This window comes from Lathamus discolor, chromosome 14 (assembly GCF_037157495.1).
Source record: "Lathamus discolor isolate bLatDis1 chromosome 14, bLatDis1.hap1, whole genome shotgun sequence".
In the NCBI taxonomy this organism is placed as follows: Eukaryota; Metazoa; Chordata; class Aves; order Psittaciformes; family Psittacidae; genus Lathamus; species Lathamus discolor.
In genome coordinates this window covers 8,355,218-8,376,182 of record NC_088897.1, presented here as the reverse complement: position 1 = coordinate 8,376,182, position 20,965 = coordinate 8,355,218, and the positions used below count along the sequence as shown (strand labels likewise).

Here is a 20,965-nt window from a genome sequence, read left to right as displayed (position 1 = left end):
GCACCAAGACCAGGCTGCTGAGGTGGTTACCTGGTTTTTAAACCCCTAAGGCTCACAGTAAAAAAGTGTAAAGTCAAATCCCATCAAAACAGAAAACTGACACAAATTTTAATATTTATATATTTTAAATCAAAACACAATTAAATAGAGTATGTTTTAAGTACATGAATACTTAGGCATGAGAGAAATAAGAAGTGGTACATAGTACCAAATACCTATACACAGCCTTTTTTTGTTTTGCTTTTTTATAGACAATACAGTGTGGCTCTAGACAATCAAATATTGCAACAGAGTAACACTTGCTCATCAATCAAGATATTCTGAGTATTGGAGATGATTCGCGCTCTTTGCAAAGTAATTTTTTTTTGCACAAATTTAAGGAAAAAAGCAATCATAAAGAGTAAAACCCAAAACAGAAGTGTTGTATGCTAAAAATGCAGTAGTAACGTAACAGTGAGACACCGAGTATTTCTGATACCCTGCCAAAATCAAGTAATTGGAAAAAATAATGAAGGTGCTGTGTAACACAGTGGCTTCTTTACTTAAACTAAAGGTTTTGCAAGACAGGAAGAAGGGCAGGTCTTTAAAAATTGTATTTCTTTGTAAACCAAACATCTGGAATTAGATACGGTGTTGGTGGAGGACAGGCTATGGAGAATGGCAGCAATGGAGAGGAAAGGAAACGGAGCAGTCTACAGGGCACAACCCTGCCTTCAGAGCCATGGCTCAGCAGCAGAAGCTACACAAGTGCAAGATGAGCTTTTGTGTCTGCTCCGTGTCAGAAGCAGGGGACTTGTGTATGCAGATGTAAGAGCTCGACAAGGAAGAGTTACACTGTTCAGGCTTTGCTCCTGATCCTTCTACACTGCCTTCAAAGTTAATGTAGTTATGAAGTAAAACACATTTATCTTACAGTTGAATACGCATCTATTTCAAGTAAGGAAAAATAAAACTTAGAACTTTTTAGGTCATTCACTGCCAATGAATTCACTGTTTCAGCTTCACTTCTCCAGGGGCCAACGTCAGGGATGCTCCCCTGGCCTTTCCGATTATGTTTAAAAATTACAAGTAGTAGAACTAGAAACTACGGCAAAACCTTCCCCTCTGTTGTGGCTTGTGTCCCATTCCAGATAATTTGCTTAAAGTCTTCTTGAGACAGGGTCAAATATTCGTGGAATTGATCAAAGTTTCTCAGTGCCACGTTCATAAACTGCATCTTCATCTCTAAAACCCGTCATTATTGTGAATGCCACATACAACAGGAAAAAGTGTTTCTTCGCGCTCTACAGTGGAGGTACAGGATTGCTTCTTTTTAATTCTTCCTTCTAGATGAGGGAGATTTCGGCGGTTGGAGTAACAGTGCTTTGTTTTTATTGGCTGTGTTAAAGAATCCACCAAAAGGGAAAGTTCACTCATTCTCGAAGTGGAAAAACAGATTTCCTGTTCTGGCGTTTCTAAAATCATAGCTGGAAAAGGAAACACAAGGTTAGAGTTCATTTTACCCTGAAATATACAAGGCAGTCGCTACATAGAAAGACATTTTGTGTTTAAAAATGAAGCCACATATGCTTGTGAGTCTGGGAGATGAAAAAACCCAACCAGTCCCACAGCTCACTCCACCTTCTGATTACAGCAACCATGCTTAGTTAATTGAATCCAGAGCATCTGCAGTCACTTGGTATTTCTAAACTCTGTGCTGAGTGACCCTTCCATCTGGCCAGACTCGAACTACATCATTTGCAGCCCCACTACTAAGTGAAATCATTATATAAAAGTCATTTAAATGTAACTGCTCTATTAAAAAGTCACACAGTGTAAGTATGGATCTATCCATTCGGATAACCGGGGTCTGGTACACGTTTACTTGCAGTAATTAAAAATAGAACAAGTTAACTTTTAACAAGTCAGCTGCCTGAAAGCCAGGATTCCTGGATGTTAACCTGGTAAACTCCTGCCATTCCATTGCATCAGAACTGTGGGGTTTTTTAAACAGAGAACACATGGAATTGTACAAAGTCACTGAACACCAATGCACAACATGAAATCACCAGCCTATGGACAGGGCTGCCATGTACCTTTTAAGGTGTAGACACAGTAAAACGGTGCACCCAACAAAGCAACTTTCCAGCTGTTGAGTTTTACTGACACTTTAGGCAAATATAGAATCATAGAATCATAGAATAGTTAGGGTTGGAAAGGACCTCAAGATCATCAAGTTCCAACCCCCCTGCCATAGGCAGGGACACCTCACACTAAACCATCCCACCCAAGGCTTCGTCCAACCTGGCCTTGAACACCGCTAGGGATGGAGCACTCACAACCTCCCTGGGCAACCCATTCCAGTGCCTCACCACCCTAACAGGAAAGAATTTCCTCCTTATATACTAATATTCATCAACATGAAAAAGCAAGCGTGAACTCAAATAAGGAATTACAGTATTGACCCTGCACCATGAATCACCCTTTTAGCTACTAAGGCAGTCTGTAAAGACGCAAGATGAAGACAGTCAATTTTAATGCTTGCACATGAGAACCACTAGATGCGTCTTAAGAAATTTCTACATCATATGTAGGCTGAAACACTCCCAACCTTAATTTTTTCATATCATGCCCTGCCAGTTTGAACATTTCCCAGCGTGGGTTTCAGATGCTCTCGGAAGGCAAGAGCTCTCCTCCTCCCACAGTCTGGCTTAAGGCAGATACAGGCAGCAGCCTCTCCACCCCCTTACCTTCGTAACCTTCTCCGAAGGCTGTTCACATTGTGCCTGCTGCATAACATCATTGACTATCATCTTCGCTATCCTCCAAGCCATCTCTTCTTGAGCCTGCCACAGAAAAAACACCCAAAAGACAGATAGCTTCAAGTTCTTGGCATAAAAATACAGCCCTCAGTATAACTCGCAGGCTCAACTCCAGAGATGTGGTCAACCTTCACAACTCCGTGACCTGTAGCAAACGTATTCTCCCTTGATGGAAATGTCCCTGCTTTCCAAGTATGCCATTAACTTCAATTACTGTATTTATGTCCTCATGCAATTTCCAAGAGACTTAGTGAAGTTTTTATATTTATCTGTTCGGGACTTGCCCAAGTCCTTTCAAGGAGGGAAAATGCAGCCTGTAATCTACGTACAGTGTACAGAACAAAGGCCAACAGCACCTCCACTCCCAAATGTGTATATGTAACACCACCACAACAAGAAACCCCTTGACTGCAAGCAAACAGTTAACCATTATACTAAAATAAACCAGCAATCACTGGCAAAAATCAAAGCAGTCTCACATATGCACACAAATAAATTATATTTAGCACATAGTGTCTGACACTTCTTGTTGGTGCATCAGAAAGACACTCACAGAAACAGCCAGGATTTAGAACTTCAATACTTTATTTCCCTAATCTACACTGTGAAGGAAGTCACCAGGACAACATAAAAGAGGATGTACCTCATCTGTGTTTCCTTGAACCCATTTCTTCATCGCTTGTGAAAACATGGACCCTAGTTGAGATAAAAAACAGCAAGCAAGGTACATTAGCAAAGTCTGTGGCATAGCTCTATAAAAGCTAATTCCTTTAATTCTTCTAAAGAGTTTGCACTGCTGGCATTAGAGAACATGGAAGAGTTGCATGGAAGACAAGGGATTACATGGAGCCATGGTTCATGAGACACTGAGCCTGAACCATTCCTCTTTACCAGAGCTGGCAAGCAGATCCCAAACTGGGTGGGAAGCATGCGGAGAGCTGAAGTTCTTTTTCATCTCAAGACCCAATCTTTGAAGGCTTGATCATCCCCCCAGCTGCTCACAGCTTTCATCCCTGCCAGGTTCCATCAACAGTTCCAACTCCCACAGGCTGCTCAGACTCCCAGGAGTCCAGCTGGACCAGAAAAGCAGAATTTGGGTAGGAAACTGGGCCAGAGATGGGTTTTGCCTCAGTACAGGACAGTCCCCATCTCTATTTGGCTTAAAAGAGATATGGAAAGAGTCAAGAGTCTTGCTTATCTTGACTGCAGTAAGGAAGAGAACAGTTCTTCAGATGTTTACAGACATGGACATGAAGAAGAAAGCAAACCTTTAGATTTTTTGACATCAGGCTCTGGTTCAGATTCTCTGATAAACTGTCCCAGGTCACTGACTCGTCCAAACGTCATCTTCCTGAAGGGAGGACGAGTAAAAGCATTATGGAAAGCCAGCAGTCAAGAAAACAAAAAAGCTACCACGATAAAGACTCCAGTGTCAGAAGACCAGTTACCACCTCTGCCACCTGAAATGAATATATTGGGAAAATTTCCAGCTCTTCTCATGTATCTGAATTCAAAGTGTATCTTAACATTTCTTGTAGACAGTAGAAGCAGGCAAATGTTTCAATGACTCAACCATGAGATATCAACAGGCAGTGCTAGGAAGTGCTCTACACTATCACAAAAACATGTCATTAGGGAGAAACCAGTTTACCATACCCAAAAGGACAGAAGACTGTGCAACAGAAGAGGTAGCTATAGAAACAAAGAATTTCTGTATGTGATACACAGAGCAGAAGAGCTTTGCAACAAAAAGTAACTTAAGAAACAGAAGAATAGCTGTGCAAACCTGCTAAGGAAATGAAGCCCTTCTGTGCCACTGGGGTAGGAAGAAATCAAAGCTACACATTACAATATCAAAGCAGCCTGAGCTTATTCTTTTCTTTTCCTTCCCCAGATTGGAACTACTGAGCTTGGAATCAAAGAGCAGTAATAGCCAGTAGAAAGAGAAAATACAATTGGAAATATTTTCTGGCTGCCATTCTGGGCACAGAAACATTCACCATGACACTGGCGTTAAATCACATAAACGTACTCTCAAATATTAAGACATGTATTAAGATGGCACCATCTTGCATTTACACACGCATGCAGGAGGACACAGCAAAAATGAAACGGAGATGAAACGTAACCAGGAGCAAGATACACAGAATGAAGCTTACCCTGCATATGTTCGCTGATACAAAGATTCAGGATCCAGACTTGCAGCATCTACAATTATTGCTTCATCAAAATTTTTCAGGATTTTAACATTAGCCTTTTTGACATTGGACTACAAATAAAAAAAATCAAGTATTAGTGCCTAATGCAGACAACTAATAGCTTCTTAACAAAACTGCATTTTTAGTGCTTTTATACTTAAGATAAACCTCCATAAATCCCTAAGCAAGCACAAAAGAATTAGCATTTACACAATGATGAATTCCTAATGCAGCATGACACTTTTAAACAGAGGATGATAAAGGTAAAAGAATAGAGGCGAAGACATAACGTAGAGGTCAGCATACATGTGTGAGGACTGCTCTAAGCACTATCAACTCAACAGATCTGTGTGCACATGCACACATTATTTGTTTGTGAGTACACAGGACTGAACTACCTCAAAGGCTGCAGCAGCTTCACTCATCCCTCTCATGCACTTGGCTAAGCAACTCCCAAACACACTACACTTCCCCCATACACAGAGAACAAACATTTGTCTTTTGGCCCAGCATATTTATACAGGATTACGAAAAAAGCCAAGGAAACATTAGAGCAACAGTAGGGAGAGCCTGAATGTGCAGTAATCTACTAGCACCCTCACACAGAACAGAAATGTTTATGGCAGCTGCGCTGCAAACTCCTTCCCCGCTGCTCTGTCAGTGCTGTTCTTTATGCAAAAATATGCAGAGACCCAGAGATTCTCCTGTTCAGATAAGTAGGAATGTGCACCACAAAATGCAGCACTTCATTTCCTGAACTGTCCAAGCAAGCCAGTTACCAGCAGTTTCTCTCCTGTAGACTATCAAGCAGCAGGATATTTCGAGAACACGGATTTTACTCCCTGCTTTGCAACTAAGGGGGAATATTCTGTCCATGCAAATCAGGAGGTTTAAAAATGTTAAAAGCAGGTAGTACAGCTTCAGAGTTGCTTGATACATGGAGCATCAATAACGTTGGTCTAGATACTGGATTTAAAACCCATGGTAGCACTGCAGCATTCAATAAAAGCAATTCAGCAGAAGCAGTTCTTGCTTAGCTTTTCTGCTCTCAGCTGGGCTTGCACTTTGCAAGCTGACCTGGTTACAGATAAGCTAGAATCTGTTTATCCTCTCCTCTTTCACATCTGAATTAAACAAAGCTAAAAGTTTTGGAACAGCCAACTCCTGGTTAAAAACACATCTCTGGTGCTACTGGGATGGCTTCAGAGTGGAACAAGCTCCACTGCCTGTTTCTGAGGCTAAGCCCACACACGAACACAGCTCTCAAAGCAGCACCAAAGGCAACAAAAAGATGCTGGCACACAACCAGGGCACTGTGCAATGTATATGGTGGACATTTCTCAATGACTCTGGGAGGATAACAGAGCCAAAGGAGCCCAGTCACATTCTTGTTTCCACACAGTACGGCAAAGAAGCAGCAGCCACCAGAAAGCTCCGATCATGCTTAACAAATGCCTTACCCAACAAAAGACTTTTATGCCCAGCTTTACATTAAGCTATATACCTGAATTTCGTTTGCATGTATCACCCTCAGCTCAGAGCAACTTGGTGGTAACACAATGAAGTGTCAGTGTCAGCTCTCTTTTGGAAAGGTCAGGGGTCTGACCATTCTATCAGACCAGCTTGAGGGTAACAACAGGGAAAAGTCCACTGAGGCAAACTAGCGAGCACCACTGGTCAGGTATTAACTGTCACTGCTCTATGTTTGAGTAGATAAATGCCTTAAACCTTAGAACTGAGCACACACAGCTTGCACATTTTTGTTTAAATTCTACAGCATATTCACTAGTGTCAATGCCTTAAGTTATGACTACGGTAATGATCAAAATATGGTGCTTCTAATAAAAAGTGTTCTTAAATGTTATGGCACTATGGAACAGTCTTCAGTGAATGTTAACAGCTTAATAAAAAGATACATTTGATGCAAAGAACTAAAAGCAGCGCAAGGCTCTGGGTGCATAAATAGGATAGATCATCTACCACACCCATACTGTCTGAACTTGGCGGCACAGAGACTAAACACATCCTAATATAACACAGACTGTAATTTTCAAGTGGAATGGGAAGCTTCAAATTACAAGGTGTTTCTTTACAGTGTATGAACTTTGATATCGATACAGAAAAGTGACTACAGCGTTTCCCATAACAAAAACAAACCAAGAATCTCGTACCTGGGAGGCAGAGCCATCCGGGCCCCCTATGGAATCGCTATCAGGAGAGCTACTGGGGCCATGAATACTCAGTGCAATATTCCCTCCTGGAAAGTCATCTCCTCGTACTGAATGGATGAGATCATTCAAGTATTTGTAGTAAAGGTTGCTGGACAAGAAACCAGGTAAAAAAACCTGAGAGACAGAAGGAGGAGTCCTCTTTAATCAAGGCTGGTCTGCACAATTACAGCAGATAGTTTGCACAACAGAAGGGACACACAAACATGTAGCTGGTACACAAGTAGAAGTGCCTACACATGGAATTATTCCAGATCAGCAAGAGCATTGCTTTGAATCTGAATCCTACTGCAAGATGAACAAAACCAACTACGTATCAACCAAATCATCCAGTAACTGGAATTGAAGTTTGGATTTTCCGATTTCTTCTAGGAAAGCCTGACAGTTGTTGACAGGGTTACAGGTATTTTGCTATGCTGATCAAAATTCACCTGCAGCTCTAGAATCAAATCATTAATCTCTAGTGTCCAGGTATACCAGAATTCACTATTAGCCACACCACTGGTATTAGACTTGCAACCAACTGCTACCAGCAGGAAGGACAGTTTTCTAAAGATATAGAAGCTCTTGACAGCAGTTCACATGGGAGGAAATTCTGTTATTTCCATTGAAAAGCAGTAATCACCCAAGAGAAACACTTCACAGAGAATGAACAGAAGCCAGTGTGTGGTATCTTTTCAAATCAGTCTAGCAAGTTTTCCTAAAGCTGCTCGATTATCCAGGTAAACAGGAAGTCAGGAAAAGAACAGGACAAATCAGAGATGCTGAAGGGGACACCTGACTCACTACAGAATTTCCACATCATCTGCGCTGTCAACACCGTTCTGAAGAAGGTATCTCACCGTCTCCATGGTAGTCCACGCCTGCCGTAAGGGAGTCGTGAAACAGTTCGGGAGAGGACCACCTTCCCTGCAGATGTTGGATTCGATCTCTAACCTCACCGAGTCATCAAACCCCAGAGGATGTGTGGCTTGAAGGGAGAAGTACCTGCAGCACCAGACGGGGGGAAAAACAACACAAAAGGAGTCGCAAAACTTTGCAGGTGGTCAGCACCCACCCGTTCCACCCAAGACCATCCCTCATGCTGCAGCCACTAGATGGAGCTGGCCTCAAGAAAGTACATAGAGCTGATGCTGCTAACTACAGGGAAGGAGAATCCACAGGAACATTTTTGATAAAGCCTTGTCCTGAAGATACAGATAAAAGAAACAGAGCATCAAGTGACTCTTGAAGAGAAGAATCTTACACACAGAGCTTTGTAGCAGAGAAGCAAGAAACACCCAGAACTCTGAAGCAGCATTTGCTCTACTAATCACAACACTGAAACCAAGTTTATGGATGGAGTAGAGGGATGACTCATGAAATCAGACTGAACGGTTTGCTTCCTCTACAATTATTATTTCCTAGCAGGGTAATAACCTAAGCAGTTTGTGAAATGAGTCTCACACTTAACCTTAAGAACAAACTTTTTCTGGAAGCAGTTTTGCTGTCTGTCTTCCAGTTGCATCACTACTAAAGTGCAGCACAAACCAAAAAAGAAAAGAGGAAGAGATACACCACTGAAAGTCTGATATTAAAAGGGATCTGGTCTCTTCCTTAACAAAAGGAAGGTATTTCAAAATATCAAGAACAAGCAGTACCTGGCTTTTACTATGGGTGATAACAGTTCCTAGTTTAAATGGGTAACAGTATCTGGACCTGTTTTTCTACACTGATGCATCTGTTAGGTTTAAATCCTTCACATTTTCAAATGGCAACCAATTGGCTTTGATATTTTCACAACCACACATAAATCCAAGCGAACAAGTCCTGAAAATTCTGAGTTGTGTTTAAGAATGGAATCCTTGTAAGGACTCTTCCTGTACACAGAAAAGTTTTAAGAGCTCTTGTGCGCGTACCCAAAGGTCACCTTATTAAAATGTATTTCAGCATCGCAGCACAAGACTGCACAGCGATGGTCTGAAAATGGAAAGTTCCTTTTGTACAGTGCAACACAAAACCCCAAGCACAAAATTAAGAGCTTCCGAAACAAGTAACTGTTGAACTCCCTCACTTGTCATATAAAATCATGGCATCATTCTGTGCTTCTTGCCCATCATACTGGCCTTTTTTGGCAGCAAGTTGAGACTGGAAGTTATCTGCTGCCAACCAGAACTGCAGTACATTAACTGCATCTTCCTTCTCCATGTACTGGAAGAGAAATTAGAAAAGAAAGGAGAAATTAAGTAAGTTCTACCAAGAAACTTCAAATAAGCACAGACAAACCTGTTCCTTCCCATTTAAAATGAGAAACATAGTCCAAACACTAATGATGCAAAATTGTCACCAGGGCATATAACCATTCTGAACTCTCAGATACAGCGGTGCAGACAGATTTAGTTTGTTCAAAAAGAAAACAACTTGGGACCTTTCTGTTCTGTACTGATTTTCATATGCAGTTTCCAACGATCCTTTATTTGCAACATACTAAGGACAGAGGGAAGCCTATCTTCATGCTATGCTCAGCTTAAACTGAACTCAGCACATTGCCTCAGCTCTCCAGCTTGCTGCTTCAAACTGCACTTGCTTGTCAGACTACCAGGACAAGTATTTTACAACTAACAGACGATTCCCTAAAGATAAAGGGCCCCACAACTGTAAAATCATACTTTTAACCTACCACATGCCAGCCTGGTATCCTCTCTACATAAAGCTAGTGAATTATTTATCTGGAAGAATGCTTAAGGCTTTCGAAGTCGCTATTTCATTTGGCAAGATAAAGACAAACAATGTCAAGGCTTCTACAAAGCAGAGACCCTTAGAAGTACTCACTAACTGGAGAGACTATGCACAACTACTTATTCTGCAATCCAGCGTACAGGTTTGAACATTTGAGAGAGTTCTACATGTGGAGAGGAAACCATTTAATACATTTTCTCCCTAACAAAGATACATCTCATCGTTTTTATTATATTTCCGGTGTCTTTATTAGAGCCATCAGAGAATGAATAAAGGTTTTTTTTCCATCTGATAGGAAAGAATGAAAAAGGCAAACTCAAAACCTAGCACTCACCTCAGAGAAATAGAAGAGAGCTGATTCACAGAAAAGTATGTCAGCCAGATAAACAGTCCCACTAGTCAGCACCTCAATCTGGTATTTACAGAAATGATGACTTCGCAAAAACTCACTAAAGTGCCTGCACACAGACAACAACAATCAGTTATTAAGGGTCAGCAGCATTCAAGGCTCCTCATGAACCTATTAGTTCTTGCCCCAGAAATCTTATACTTTCAGCAGGATAAAAGCAGAACAAAGAAGGAATGGTGCAGGTTTACGAATGACACTAGGACGATATAATGGAACGGGCTGCCCAGGGAAGTTGTGAAGGCTCCATCCCTGGCGGCATTCAAGGCCAGGTTGGACAGAGCCTTGGGTGGCATGGTTTAGTGTGAGGTGTCCCTGCCCATGGCAGGGGGGTTGGAACTGGATGATGTTAAGGTCCTTTCCAACCCTAACTATTCTATGATTCTATGAAGAATGCAATAGCTTGCACATACAGCTTCAGAAAGTGATGACAATGGATTTGGAAGCAGAAATCTGAGCAGTTTCAAATGCAGAAGACTGCACAAAAATGTGATTTTATGGTAATGCCTTCATAAATGTTTTTAATGGAACCACCTTTTCTGTAAGGACAACAGCGACGGGAAGCCAAACCATTCAAACCACTTACTCTTGTTCCATTGCGTTAAACACTATTGACTGTGCTGTAACAAAGCAGTTAGGATCCACTTGTCCATCTTCCCCACAAATCTTTGCTGCAAAGAAAGACCAGGTTAAAATTAACACCCATCTGGTTGATGGAGCTGGAAAACACAAGTGGTGACCAGTTAATGAAAAATTGCAGCTCAAATCCACTTGAATCAGCTGGTTCTGACTGTGCAAAGAGCTTTTGAGGTACTGCAGGTAGCTGAATCATAATATTACAGCTGAAATACTTATTTGACACTCAAATCGAGATCCCCTCCACAATTATCAGGAACTCTTTCACTAATTTAAGCAAAGATTCTGAAAGCTCTTCTGGGGATATCGCACAGCACTACTGAAAGGTCAGATCCACTGATACTAGTCATGTGAGCCACCTTTTACAACTGACTTTAACAGTCACAAAAATAAGAAATATGAGTGCGTGTAGTATTAAAGATACATTTTTACAGGGAAGGAGGAAGCTCAGAAATGAGTAGGCAGCATACATTCTTACCAACTATGTCATTTCTCATTGCTTCTGTTATAGGTATTGGTTTAGCAGCATCTGGAGAAATGTATTTGGTAAAAGTACTAACTGCATCCCGCTCTATACCTACAAGGAAGAAATACAGAATCAAACCTGGAATTCCTTGGCACAGGGCTAAAACAAGGAGCGAATAACAAGCCTCTGCTCTTGAGAAAAGCAAGTATCTAATCATCAGTGGCAAGTTCCCTTCCCGTAAAGCTCTCAGTCCACTACTCAATACTTAGCTACTGACAAGCTACAGTGGCTGTGTTTTTTCCAGCCAGGCCACAGTAAGCCCAGCATGGACTGACTGGTGAGATGGAATCAAGCAACGCAGCTCCGAATTCCCTGCCACCAGACAAGAGAGCACCCTCTTCCTCAGCTGCACACCTTAGTCACAGAAGTAACACCTTTCTGGCAAGAAGTGCAGTGAAGTTCCCAATTTCTAGTTCTCATTATAGAGAATATAATGACTGCATTAGGAAGGAATTAAAAGGAAAAAAATCATCTTCAAATGGATGCCTCAGAACAAGATACACGCTTTACATGTTATCTTGTGAAAGTTGGGACACTGCTCTGAAAGAAAGAAAAAGTCACACTTTGACTGTGCATGTTCCTCAAAAAGCACCCATTACTTCCACATTCTTTTTAGACACCAGAAAGCAGAGGTGCTTTTCACGACTGAAGCATCACTGCATTTGTTGAAGCTGCTTTGGGGCTGAGGTTAGGTGTTGTGGCGGTCCATGGTAAATCTATGAGAACGGCAAACAGCAAGAGAAAGGGACGCAACACAAGGAAACGTGGGCCAACAAAAGCAACAAATATGAGAAAAGGAGTGTTTTCTTTTTGTCTGGAGACTTGCACAAATGAGGGAAGACTGAGTGGATGCGAAGGAGAGAACCAGGTACTGTGCTGCGGCTTACTACTAAAAGCAAATATTTTAATTTCACCCTTATTTCCAGTAGCCTCTGAAGACACGGAATCCAAACGAGAACAAATCAGTTACAAGCGGAAGAACTCCATCAAATAAATCCAAGAACAAAACCAGTATGTTCCACAGAACAATCTCAACAAGCCTCTTGTGATTGTGACTTACGTCATCTTACGTGATACAAGATATTTACCTTCCATGGAAAGCTAATTATCGATTCCCAGCCCCATCATCCAAATTTTCTGCAATTCTTTTATGTTGGGATGAGTGAGGGAAGAACAGGATATTGCAATGTTCATTTCTTAAGATTACACATGTAGGAACAGAAGTAACCTAAGCTTGTTAGAATACATAACGATTCTGAAGCCTCTTCAGCAGTATATTTATTTTTGAATGACCAAACAATACACAGCTCAAACTGACCATCACCGATACAGGAAATTAGTTACTCATACACAAGACGATTTTCTTCCCTGCAACATCACATCATACTTACTAAGAACACAGCCCATCATACAAAGCAAGCAGCAGCTCCCTATCTCCCACCTGTTTTAAAGAAATGCGACACATGGCACTTACTTTTCATGAGTTTTCCTGACAAGTCTTTTAGTGCAGAGGAGGGGCTGTTTCTATTTGATACTGTAAGCTTGGAAGATTCTTGCTGATCAGCTGGAACAGAACAAGTCCCCGTCTCAGATTTTCTTAGACAAAGAACACTGCCATTATCACTATCCTGACCCAAGAGCACATGGTTCTGGCTGTTGCTAGTTCTGTAGTTCTTGGTCGAAGTCACTGGCTTGGTCCTGAGCAGATGGACTGCGCTGGAATCCTCCAGTCTCTCCTCAAGCAATCCAGTTGGAGAAGACAATGCAATTTCCTGCTGTTTGGAGGGTGACACTGGCTCTGCCAACGAGCTCTGCTTAACTGTGTTCAGGCTATGTGCTCTTATACGGGACCATGTTGTGGAGTGGAAGCTTTCAGCCTCTAACCAAAACTTAACCAAGTGTTCCATTCTACGCAGTTCCATAAACTGGATAAAATAAGGGAGGGCTACATTGTCCTGCAGAACTTGTTCAAGGGTCTTTGAAAGGCTTGATTTGGTCTCTTGAGCCTGATAATTCAGACACGATCTGCCTAAAGAAAAATACAAAGGGAATGACTCCGTATTGTACTACAGATGTGGGCATTCAACACAAAAATGCCCTACAGTGCAAGTGATGAAGAGATAATTCCGACATAATGGTAGTAAACAAAGTAAAGAAACCTCTTAACAAACAAATGCACTGTCCACATTCAAAATTCTTCCAGGGTAACAGCAGTCAATTGTTGAATTACCTAATCTACTTGCCTGAAAACCAAAGGATGGTGAGCACAGCAGTAACCCACAGAGCATAAAAAGAAACACTGCCATTATTATAGAGCTGATGAAGCCTTACCTAAGTCTCCAAAATGAGCAGCTTCCATGTGACTTGGCTGCTTCTTCAGGGCAGCTGTCCGACTGCTAGAGAAAGAGTCCATGTTGGCAGAGATGGCATTAATGGCCACATGGCTTGGTCCTGCAGCCTCCAGCAAGGCATGATTTCTAGTGCTTCGTTGAGGGGAATGTACTGGTACTGGAGCTGGAATGAAGACAGGAATTACTAAAAGACAAGGCTTTCAAGATCTCTTCTAAGCAGTTTCCAACACTAAGCACCCCAAGGTATGCCAGAGAGTTTGCAAGAGTCAATCTTATTAAAAACCTCATTCTACCACTGTGTGTCATTTTGATCAAAGTGCGATAAGAATAAAGACCACAGAAACAAACAGGTTAAATTATAGCAAGAATAAACTCCCAGTAGAACAGTGGTACCCACTCCCCTGTATTTTTCTTACTCAGTACCTAATCAAAAGATGCCAAGTCTAAGTTTACACATGAAATACTACTCCTGAGTCTTCCGGCTTCCTTGGTAACTGCTATCGCAACAGCTTAATACTTTGTCAACAATTTAGTATGATTACAACATTCTTGCAACCCATTTCCATATCTTTTTGAAGGCTAAAACACGTTACAAAATGCTGCAAGTTTTAATAAAACTGTTTTCCAAAAATGTTTGAAATGTTTGTCTCTTTGATTTTGAGAGAAGAAAAGCAATAAGGAAATACCTGATGAAACCCAGATTATAAACCTTAACCTCCTCTAAGCTGTTTTAGAACACAGCTATTTGAGCCCAGAGAACAAAGAACTTCCTCACGCAAAACCCTGCCAGTGAAAAAGCATCAAGTAATTGTTAATTGATGACAAAGCTGAAGAACACAAACCACATTCACAGCAGTTTCAAAAGCTCTCAGGAAACTGCATTGGATTGAGATGTCATACAAGGACATCTTACATCTCTGACTCAAAAATAAAGCAAGCCAGATGACACGTTATCTCAGCACACTAATTCCTAGCGATGTGTTTCTTCAAGGTGCCAAGCAAGTTGGTGACTTTCATACTGCATAGCTTTATTTTTATTCACAATTTTATGACACATGATGACAGAAGTTGATGGTTTCACATTTACATGTCACGGCAACAGACCTCAGGAGCAATGGTAAGGGAGAGTTAAACTGTTTAAGTTATAGCAAAGTATTTCTCCAGCTGCAGTGTGTGGTACCAGGTCACTGCTTCCCGTCTCTTACAAAGCCTCTGGTATTTAGTACCAGCAGTAACGGAGAAGACTGCATTTTTCTGAGGCCAATGGATGGCAGCCAGTTGCTTGGCTGCCGACAGTAACTGGGGAAAGCTTGGAGGCAGCTCCTCGTGTAGAACCAGAGCCGCACTCGTAAGAGCTTAGGCTTTTATGAATTAGATTAAAATATAATTCTATGTTATGAACATTTAAGAAAAACTTGTTCCACTTCATCTAAGGATCAAACACCTTTTCCAAACCCTCCAGACAGCACTACATCACTCAGCTAATGTCATACATACTGTGGAGGTGCTGCCTGACAAACTGGAAAGATGCTCTCTGTTTGCAGCAGTGTAATACCGTAAACTTTCACATTTATTGTTATTTACAAGTTCACCATATTATAGCCTTTTCCTGGGAAACCCTATCACTAGTGACCAGAAACTGCAGTTGCACTTAAATCATGGGGTGTGCAACTTGGATGCAACTTATTGTTTCCTATAATTGATCTGGAAGACAGACCACCAAGGTGTAGAAAAGCCTTTAACTTTCTCTTGATATCCAGAAACCACACTAACAAACACAGAAGCAGGATTTTGTCTGAGGATATAGAAGTAACAAATGAGATTCACACAAATTACCTCATCTCCTTTCAGTATCACAACAAAACCTGACAGGATAAATAATCTTGTTTTCCCCACAGTTTACAAAATTCCTTCCCATCAAGATGGTTTTTTTCTCTCCTAGCAGATTTAGCAGCAAGATTTTTGTATCACGTGGAGCAGCATTACAACACCATGATTCAGAACTTCAGCCTCACAAGCTACACCAGTTACACTTAAAACAGACACCGGCAGCCTGCTTTGCAAATCAGACACAGTTAAGCTGCATTTTCACAACTGCAAAGTACACCACGTGTGAGCAAGAAACTTCAGAAGCGATTTTTTGTAGCTAAGGAATAACCACTGCTTGCCAGGTGACTGAACTGCTTGATGACTTTGAATTAACGCTCATGTGACATAGCTTAATAACCATCTGTACTTACAGATTCAGCGAGATGATTAGGACACATCAGTTACTATAAATACTCAGAAACAGAATTCAGGTTTGGGTTGGATTTGGTTTTAATGCATAGGTCACATCTGTGCTCAGTCATAAGGAAATGATCCCACTGGTTAAAGAGAAAATGGCAGACGACATTTGATATCTGAATTTAGAGACAAAATAAGTATCAATCTTACTTTTAATTGCTTTCACATCTGTGGTCTTTTCTTGTTCTTTGCCTTTGACTGTAAAATACAAAGGAAAATGTTAATGCTATTTTGGGTGACTAATGGTATTTACCAGAGAATGGACACAAAATTCCCAACTTCAGCAAGTATCAGAGGCAGACAGAACCATCATTTAGTTAGAACTGATCTCTCTTTCAAACCTGCACATCTAGTGACTGACAGAGGCTCTCAACGCTCCTGTGCTGGTTTATTTTCAAACAAAAAGCCTTATTCATTAATTAAGTTTAATGAACTGTAGTATGTTACAATTAACACTGAGAAAGGTGCTTACTGGCCATATGATTAAAGCATGGTAACATGCAAGGTCACTTTAATAAACAGCATTAACTGGAAAGAATGGGATAGATGTGCTTTACACACTGCTCATAGTTCTCTCTCAAATACTACTGCTTAAGTATCATCAAACCTAAGGCAAGCAGCTGATGGGAAGATAAGAGTTTTAAAAAGTCGTGACGGAAAAGCATTTTGTTAATAATTATTATTATGTTTTTAAAGGAAGCTCCTACAGGAAACAGATGAGGAGATCTGAAACTGCAGGCGTATAAAACCAGGAGGGCATGAGAAACAAATCAAGTAGTGATATTGAAGAACATGATCTACTTGGGAAACATCCTCTGACTGCTCCAGGCTGGGATTGTAACTACAAACAGGTCATCTTTGAACAGCAATTGTGGAGTCCTTCCCAAGGTAACCACAAATCCTAACCCAGCACAATCACACGTTTACATCACAGAACACGTGCAGATCACAAAAAACCAAAACCCAAACAACTCTGCCTCTTCCGACCCAGGTATTGTAACTATTTTAAAGGGAAGCTCCAATCTGGTTACGTAAATGTCCTGCCTGGAGGTGGCTGCAGCGCTGCCGTACTGCGAGGAGCAGAAACGTTGCAGCTCTGTGAATTGGCAACTCAGCATTTAAGACGCAAGCTTGCAGCCAGCACATTTTCTGACAGAGCGGTTTAAGCACCCCTTTAAAGAGCTGGATCCTTTCAAATCTGAACTCTTGCAGCCAGAAGCAGCTGTGAGCAGTGAGAATAACCAGCTTTACATAACTGGGAGGTGTGATATGCAGGAGAAAAACGACTGAGAAAATCTGCATGTCTGAAGAAACACTGAGGGACAAACGGGAACGAAGCAACCTCTCTACAGGACTACAAACCTTCATCCTTCCAAAATGACTCCGATAGTTGATTCATCAAACCGATGCTATTGGCAATGAATCCCAAGTTTCAAAGAAGTCCTCCATAAGCCTATTTTCAGCTTAAATACATCTGTTCCTTCTCACCAACTACTCAGTTTCTCTCTAATTACCTACTTATTTCTGGTAACACAAACTCCCCGTTCTTGTTCTTAGCCTCTTCATACACAGGCTTCTTTTGTGCCCACCAGCTTCAAGCAGAACAAAATGAAGTAGTTAACAGCGGAGGACAAACGATACACAACAAGACCAAGCTTTTGAGGGTGAAGTTTCACTAAAGGACTTTACTTTCACTTTCCTCAAGAAAACGATGTCACTTGGTGTCTGCATGAAACCAGGGAGAACTGCAGTACCTGATGACTGGGGACTAAGAAGTTGTGAGAATTTCCAGTAGCAAACCCCTCTCACAAAGCAGTAATGCACCAAACCGATGCAAACTGGCCAGGTGATGCTGGAGGATTTTAATTCATACCTTTAAATACACAAGGAGGAACAAACCTAAGCAGTCCTCACACATATGTGCGCAAAAACCAATACAAAACTTCCCAGGTTGGCACGCTGGTTGGACTGTGCGTGCTGTTGTCAAGATATCCCTACTGAAGGGGCCTGTCGTCAGGCTGTTTCATTGATAACAATTTCATAACCCGCCCTCAAGCGCCAGGCTGCTGGTTCAACTGTTATAGTTTAATTTCTCAACCTATTATCCACCCCCAGCCTTCTAGACTTTCATTTAAGGCCCATGCCAAAAATTAAAACCATTTCCCTATTACTTTTTTCTACAAGTCAGTAATTTTATGGTTTCATCTTTAAAAGCTCTTCAATTTTTACCCAATGTGATATCCTCTTAAACAACAGCAGCTCAACCCGAGAACACTGACACTGTTGTATGGTTTTGGACCGCATGTGTCTAGTCTACAGAGCTTTATCATAAGCCTTAATCTGTTGCTTTTCTCTCAGCTGCAATTTAGGATCTTCTCTAAAATGGAGATTGTACAAAGCAGTATTATTCTATGTACAAGCCAGATGAAAGCTTACTTCTCTCCTTAATAGCACCTCCCTTGGGCACTTAGTTCTGCCTGTGCTTCTCTGACCCAAGATCCTTTAATCAAAGGAACACAAACAGATACTCAATGAGACATTTCATTTTTGCCAAAGCGTACACTGTTGTTCCTGTGATCACACATTAGGATGAACATCACTTCTACAACTCCCTTCACCAACAAAGCAGCAGAAGCTATTTCTGGAGAGTTTGTAAGCACGATGAAAGTTTTATTCTGCAGCTCATCATTAGTACGTAAAGGCCCCCAAAAGGATGATGGCACTTGCAAAGCCTTCAGTGGACTTCCAGAGCTTCTAATATGAAAGGAACTTTAATTTCTTCCAGGAATACTGCACTAACCTCCACCAAGAATGAAACTTTCAATGCTGCTACTCTGGCTGAGCAAGCTCCCAACAGCACGTGTCAGTCAAGACCAAGAACACTGACACAGATAATGTGCTCCTTCCTCCTCTCTTGCAGTCTCAAAATGTACATTTTGGGCTTTAGCAACTGCAAAATGCTTTAGGACAGCGTTGTCTCAGCCACTGCTTCGAGAGCAGCAATTGTATTGCTGGATCTACAGCATCACGAGGTGACAGAACCACTTTCCCAAGTGGCCCTTCCTAAAAGGTGCCCCTTTCAACAAAAACCACTCAAACCATGCGTCGTGCATCCTGAAAGCATCCTACACCTCATTTCATCACCAGCTGCAGCACAAGCGCCTTTGACACATTTTGCTCCCAAAGTACATTTCAACTACATCCATTCGTGCTACAGGAACAGCATAAATACCTCAGGAGTCCCAAATCCCTGTGCTCCATCACATCAACAAACGTGTTATAAAACAAATGCTCAACGACTCCTTTGGCTTTATGAAGACCTGGGTGCGATGAGGTCCCTTTTTCGACCCCGGGTTTTAGCTAGCGCTTTAACAGGCCACTGCGTGCTCACACAACCCTGCACAGCAGCATTGTGAAAAAGCGCTCTGCAGGCACCCAGGGAGGCTCCGAATCCGCACGAAGCGAACACACCAGCCCCCTCCCGCACCATCCGCCGCTCCGGGACCGCTGAGCTCCATAGCCCGCAGCACCAGGGCGCACAGCCCCGTCCGGCGCCGCCCCGGGGGGCCCGGCGCTGCAGCCCTGCGCTCGCCGCCGCCCGCAGCCGGGGCTGCCCGAGGTCCCCCCCCCCCCTCCCCGGCCTCTTCCCCAAACCCCGAGGAGAGGGGCCCCGCCGCCGGCACTGACCGTCGTTTGCGGGGAGGCCGCTCCTCAGGGGCCGAGCTTCCTCTCGGGGCCCGGTCACCGCCGCCGGAGGGGCAGGGCCGGGGCCCTGCAGCCGTGCGGGGGACGAGGCCGGCAGCCGCCCCTCAGCCGCAGGCCGCCCGGCCGGCGCGCCCCTACCTTTCCGCCTGAAGAAGGACATGGTGCCGCGGAGGGGGCGAGGCGGCCGCTGGGGAGGGGGGGGCGAGGGCAGCGAGCCGGGCTCCCTATGAATGAGGCTCCTTCCTCCGCCCGCCGCCGCCTCTCCCTCCGCCTCTTCCTCCCGCGGAGGCGCCAGCGCCCGCCATGTTGTCAACAACCGCCCCGCTCCCTCTTCCGGCCAGCCGGCGGCCCGCCGAGCATGACGGGATGCGGCCCCCGCCTCGCTCAACATGGGCGCCCCGGCGCCGGGGCTGCCATTGCGGGTGAGGGCAGGGGGCCCGCGGGGGCCCGCAGTGAGGGGGGGAGAGGCCATCTTTGATCAGGGCAAGGCGCGGGCAGCCCGCTCGGGTGAGGGCGGGAGGCCCTGAGGTGTGCTGGGGGCGCTGGGGCGCTGAGGCAGGCGGCGGCGGGCGGGGAGCAGTTGGCAGCAGCATGGCAGGGCCGAGCTGCAGTGCGAGCCCAAAATGTCCCCTTTGGCCAGAGGGGCTGCAGCAGAGGAGGATGTGTCCTGAAACGCGTCCTGCCGGCCCTCACCCCTGCCTGCCCGTGTGTGGACACCGCAGCCCCAGGGGAGGGTGCGCCGAGGCGGAAGCCTCCGCACGCACGCGGGGTGCGCGGCCGCGCTGCTCGGCGCGTTCCTGAGGTGCCGGGAGTGCGGCCGGGCTGCACGTCCCGCCGCCAGCGGCCCGGTGTGCGTGCCCTGTGACCGGAAAACCCTGCGCGGGGCGCGTCGGGACGCGGGGACCCTGCACGGGGGCTGTGAAGCGGTGGGTGATCAATCAGTTCCGGCTGGGCCCGAATGCTGCCACAGAAGTCCCCTTCATCGCCCCCCCGGGGCAAATCTCTTCTGTCAGCTACCGAGGACGTTGCTTGCATCGGTCCCTGAAGGGCAGTACGCGGTACAAGTGCTTTATAACCACTGGTATTCCAAACCCTGGTTTATGATGAGGA

At 43.6% G+C, this 20,965-nt stretch overlaps 1 protein-coding gene across 3 annotated transcripts; it reads right to left on the bottom strand.

Moving 5' to 3' along the window:
* Positions 1-102: 102 nt before the first annotated feature.
* Positions 103-20,191, bottom strand: AKAP10 (A-kinase anchoring protein 10). Of its 3 annotated transcripts, none has more exons than XM_065694642.1 (15): positions 19,838-20,191; positions 16,301-16,348; positions 13,845-14,027; positions 12,988-13,542; positions 11,466-11,564; positions 10,938-11,022; positions 10,280-10,403; positions 9,281-9,417; positions 8,070-8,214; positions 7,171-7,344; positions 4,961-5,070; positions 4,070-4,152; positions 3,445-3,497; positions 2,730-2,825; positions 103-1,466 (listed from the first exon to the last, which is right to left on the bottom strand). In XM_065694642.1, the coding sequence occupies exons 1-15, from the start codon at positions 20,013-20,015 to the stop codon at positions 1,461-1,463; spliced, it is 2,076 nt and encodes a 691-aa protein (XP_065550714.1). In that variant the 5' UTR covers positions 20,016-20,191; the 3' UTR covers positions 103-1,460. The 3 variants fall into 3 exon arrangements, with proteins under 3 accessions (XP_065550714.1, XP_065550716.1, XP_065550715.1); XM_065694644.1 differs by having other exon boundaries at positions 19,994-20,191; XM_065694643.1 differs by lacking the exon at positions 16,301-16,348.
* Positions 20,192-20,965: the final 774 nt, after the last annotated feature.